General features: G+C 38.3%; 1 protein-coding gene across 10 annotated transcripts in view; it reads left to right on the plus strand.

Moving 5' to 3' along the window:
• Window positions 1-4,264, plus strand: part of LOC116840780 (transient receptor potential-gamma protein) — a 131,992-nt gene that overhangs the window by 101,450 nt on the left and 26,278 nt on the right. For all 10 annotated transcript variants that reach the window (XM_032807951.1, XM_032807955.1, XM_032807949.1 and 7 more), the window contains one exon: window positions 1,518-1,648. In XM_032807951.1, coding sequence (XP_032663842.1) covers window positions 1,518-1,648 — 131 coding nt within the window. The remainder of the gene's footprint in view (window positions 1-1,517; window positions 1,649-4,264) is intronic.

Here is a 4,264-nt window from a genome sequence, read left to right on the forward strand (position 1 = left end):
GAGAGAGAGAGAGAGAGAGAGAGAGAGAGAGAGAGAGAGAGAGAGAGAGAGGGAAAGAGAGTGTCGCGTTAACGGAATTTTAATCGGCCGGTTCACACAGAACCATACAATTGCCCGACGTTGAGAAACATTGCTGGAAATAACAGGCGAGATCGATTAAGGGGATGCTGAAGCTGAAAACTTTACGGACAGAATATTGATATTTTTCTGCAAACTTTACATCATATTGGTTGTACAGCATTACAAATGCTTCTACGTAATGAAAGTGCAAAAATAAATAGGAGCATTGCTCAATATGTGACGAAAACAAAAACAAAAAAATTTTAATGTAAAATCTCAAGCTGTCAGTCAGCATAATATTTATTCAAAAGTTCCTCAGCTTGTCAAAAGCATATCGGAATTGTTGATGTTCCAAACAGAAAAATTTTGAAGAACATTGCTGTACCTTCGCATCTGAATTCAGAAGCTTAAGAATATCGGAAAAGTTTGCAGAAAGATTTATACATATGTTAGGTTAAGTTTTTCGCTGAATATGGTAAAACAAAGCAACATATATTTACGTAAGTTCTGTAAATATAAGAAATGCGAAAAGGATAGTATGATTGTGTTAGTGACGCTCGTATCTGCATCATCGAAATGTTTTCTTTCGACTTCATCGACTTCAGCATCCCGTTAATTTTCGATCGAACTGAAGATGAGACTTGCTCGGATTCGCCGAGGAATTCGTACGAGTGAGCGATCGTAACGTAAGGCACGCTGCGAAGAATGTAACTGCAAACTCGCGTTATACATTCCTTGAATACAGCCACGAGAGATTGCGATTGAACTTCCAGCTTATCGGGTCTCGCCTCGTTAACTACTCTCGCATGTGGATGCATTCGTTCTCCAAATTCTGCATCCGGATTCCGCGTGAACGCCGTATGAAGTCGCATAGCGAGCGACAATTCGTGCGGCTGCAATAACGACGACGACGACGACGACGACGACGACGATGTGGCGGGAATGACGCGGACCGCTGAAACGGCTGGAAATATGTGTAACTTAATGCGCGTTTGGTGTAAGCTGCGACAATGGCGCAATGTACCGGATAAATAGCGCACGAAAACATTTAGAGACGGACGCCGACGACGGCGACACGTGAGAACAGCCACGCGAGAGCGTTTTGTAACGAGACGCATGAAAGGGACGAGAGGAGAAAAATACGACCGACTTTACTCGTCGCGTAGAATGCTGCGCCGGCGGTTTTGCGGAAATTACGATTTTAGCAGAGTTGTTTATCTTCCAGGAGTATTCTTCACCACGATATCCGCATTTGCATTGAAGTGATGACATAACAGCCGCTGCGGCCGTTGCCGTTGCTCCCAAAGCTCCTCGCTCATTCTTAATTTAAGAGACGCGCGATCATTATTAATCTCCGTAGCTAAGTGTATATGGCAGCGGTATGAATAAAGAGAGAGAGAGAGAGAGAGTATGTCTTGGGGATTTGGAAGTATAATATGAAATTATTGCGCTTTCAGAGGCACAGCATACACGGCATGATGGAGGAAGAGAACGTGGTGAGACCTCATCAGGAAATGGCCAGCCTCTCGCTTCAAGAGAAGAAATATCTTCTCGCTGTCGAGCGCGGAGACGTGGCTTCCGTTAGAAGGTGAGTGGAAATTTATGGCTGCAAAATCTTTCTTTTGCCCGTCTTATCTTTTTTCATTAGTTGTAGTAGGGAAAAAGTCAAAGAGACGAAGGAATCTTATTTAGTATAGTTTACTTCTAACTATAATCTCTCTCTGTCTTAACAGTAGGAAAATCTTTTCAACAGATCTTACGGGTTATATGCATACAAATATTTCAGAATAATAGGTCAGGATTTAGCCCGTTAATAGAATCCGTATAAATGTAAATAAGAACGTCTGCATAAATACAGATGCGCAAATGTCCTTGAGATATTCAGCTTTTTTCTTGAAAGTTATGTTTCTATTAAGTTATGTTTTCTTGAAAGTTTTCTTTATGTTATCTATGTTATTATAGATATAATGTAGAATCTTAATATTAATATTTTCAAAAATTCGATTTTACTATTTTATTTTAAAGTTTTTTTTTAATTCATCTCTTTGTTGAGAATGCCATTGTATATGTACTCAAATGTAGAAATAATCAAGATTGTGAGTAATTACATTTTTAATTAATTATCATGTTCAATTGACGATTAATATAAATCAATTCAATTAGAGACCGTTTAATTGACAATTGATTTCAACAAATTCAAGGGAGGAACCGTTCAATTAACGGTTCACTTTATTGAATTCGATTACAGATCATTCAATTGATGATTGATATGAGCGAAAGGAGATAAAGAGCGTTCAATTGTCAATTGAATGCCTTTTAGTAGCCTTCGCTCATATCAATCGTCACTTGAACAGTCTTTTATTGAATTCGTTGAATCGTATCAATCGTCAATTAAACATTTTTCGATTGATTTTGTCCGAATCAATCGTCTATTAGTTGACATAAAACATAATATTGGTTTAAATCAACTGTTAAATTAAGAAAAAATTTAATCGATATTTTTGTAACTCAAATATGAACGTGCGCGAGATCACTAGGAAAATCGCTTTTTGTCTCATGTGTCTACATCCATTCGTTCGCGAGTCATCGCCCTTTAAACTTTTGACGCGCTCGCCAAACAGTGGTTAGGCCAATGATGTATATACATAGACCAAGCATTCCTATACATCTACTGTAGCAGCGAGTGAAGCCGGAAGTTGGCAGTTTAAAACAAAGTGAGAAAGTTGATTTGTCCCTAGTGCCTTTTCATTCTATCGTATAGAAAGAATGTGGCCGCTGTCAAGCTGTCAAGTACTATATAGTATATAATGCAATGCAGAATTAAAAGAATAAAACCGTATATTTCACTTATCTCGATATAAAATTATAAATATTTATAATATTTTATGCTGTGTACAAATAATCACAGCAATTGCTCTTATCCTGTTCTTATTCCACTGTCAAATGAAAATGTTAGGTTGTTATGACGGGATACAGTTCTTGGATAAGATTTAGTGCTGTAAATAGTTCCATTTAGTGCTGTAAGTGCTTCAGAGCGACGAATGGATCGATCCTATTGCTTTATTTAATGTTTTAAAGTATTTTCAGTGTACGGATCCTCCTTCTTGACAGTCAATAAGTTAGAGTAAAAAAGCACTATGGGCAAATCAATTTTCTCACTCTGTTTTAAACTGCCAACTTCCGGCTTCACTTTGCGGACAGAATGCTTGGTCTATGTATATACGTCATTGGGTTAGGCGACAGTGGCGCGTGTTTACATCGGTTAAGCTGGCCACACACATTTTTCGTAAAAGTAATCGTAAGACGTAACGTAAGAATTGACCCATCATGTTAAGAATCCTCGAATCGTAAGGTCGCCATTTTTATGAATACTCGATCGTAATTGATCAATTCTTACGTTACGTCTTACGATTACTGTTACGAAAAGTGTGTGTGGCCAGCTTTACACGCATGAATGAACCGAATGACGTGGCGATCAGCTGAGCGAGTAGTAGCACATGCAGGAGAATGGAGATAAATCCGCTGCGTCCTACTCATATATGTAATACTACTATATGGCGCGTAGAGGAATTTTTGCTATAAGAGAGAGTGAAAGAAGACTGAAGGATAGAAGATGGACAGTAATTGGCTCACTAGAAAAGAGTGTTCTATAATCGCAATGCGCAAGCGTGGCGACAAAATGTAAACATATATACATATAAACATAGCGACGTCTTTTCGACGTCGATCGACAAGTCATTTCTCACTGGAAATGTATTAAAGAAACTGAGTAATTGATAATAAATAAGAAAAATAAATATGGAAAGTGTGTATAACGTTGTGTGTGTGTGTGTATGAGGTTAGTTTCGGTAAGACATCAGTAGCCCTATTCTGTAACTCGTTATTGAAGTTAACGATAGTTTCGTTATCGTTGCGCAGCTTTTGTATACCGTAGAAAAACTGCTCAACGATAACGAAACTGTCGTTAACTCCAATAACGAGTTACAGAATCCCAGCACAGGTCTAATCGTATTGGCTTAGAGCCGTGGTACACAGAAAAACTTAATCAGTAAGCAAATTGACCAATCACAGTCGTTGATTCTTGGGCCGTAAGAAGAATCAATGACTGTCATTGGTCAATTTACTTACTGCTTACGTTTTACTGCTTAAGTTTTTCTGTGTGCCACTAGTCTTAAGCGTCTTCTACAATGGCAGTAGGAGTAGT

The sequence above is a fragment of the Odontomachus brunneus genome, unplaced genomic scaffold, assembly GCF_010583005.1.
Source record: "Odontomachus brunneus isolate Ranch 3 - 2012 unplaced genomic scaffold, Obru_v1 Obru_scaffold_011, whole genome shotgun sequence".
Taxonomy (NCBI): domain Eukaryota; kingdom Metazoa; phylum Arthropoda; class Insecta; order Hymenoptera; family Formicidae; genus Odontomachus; species Odontomachus brunneus.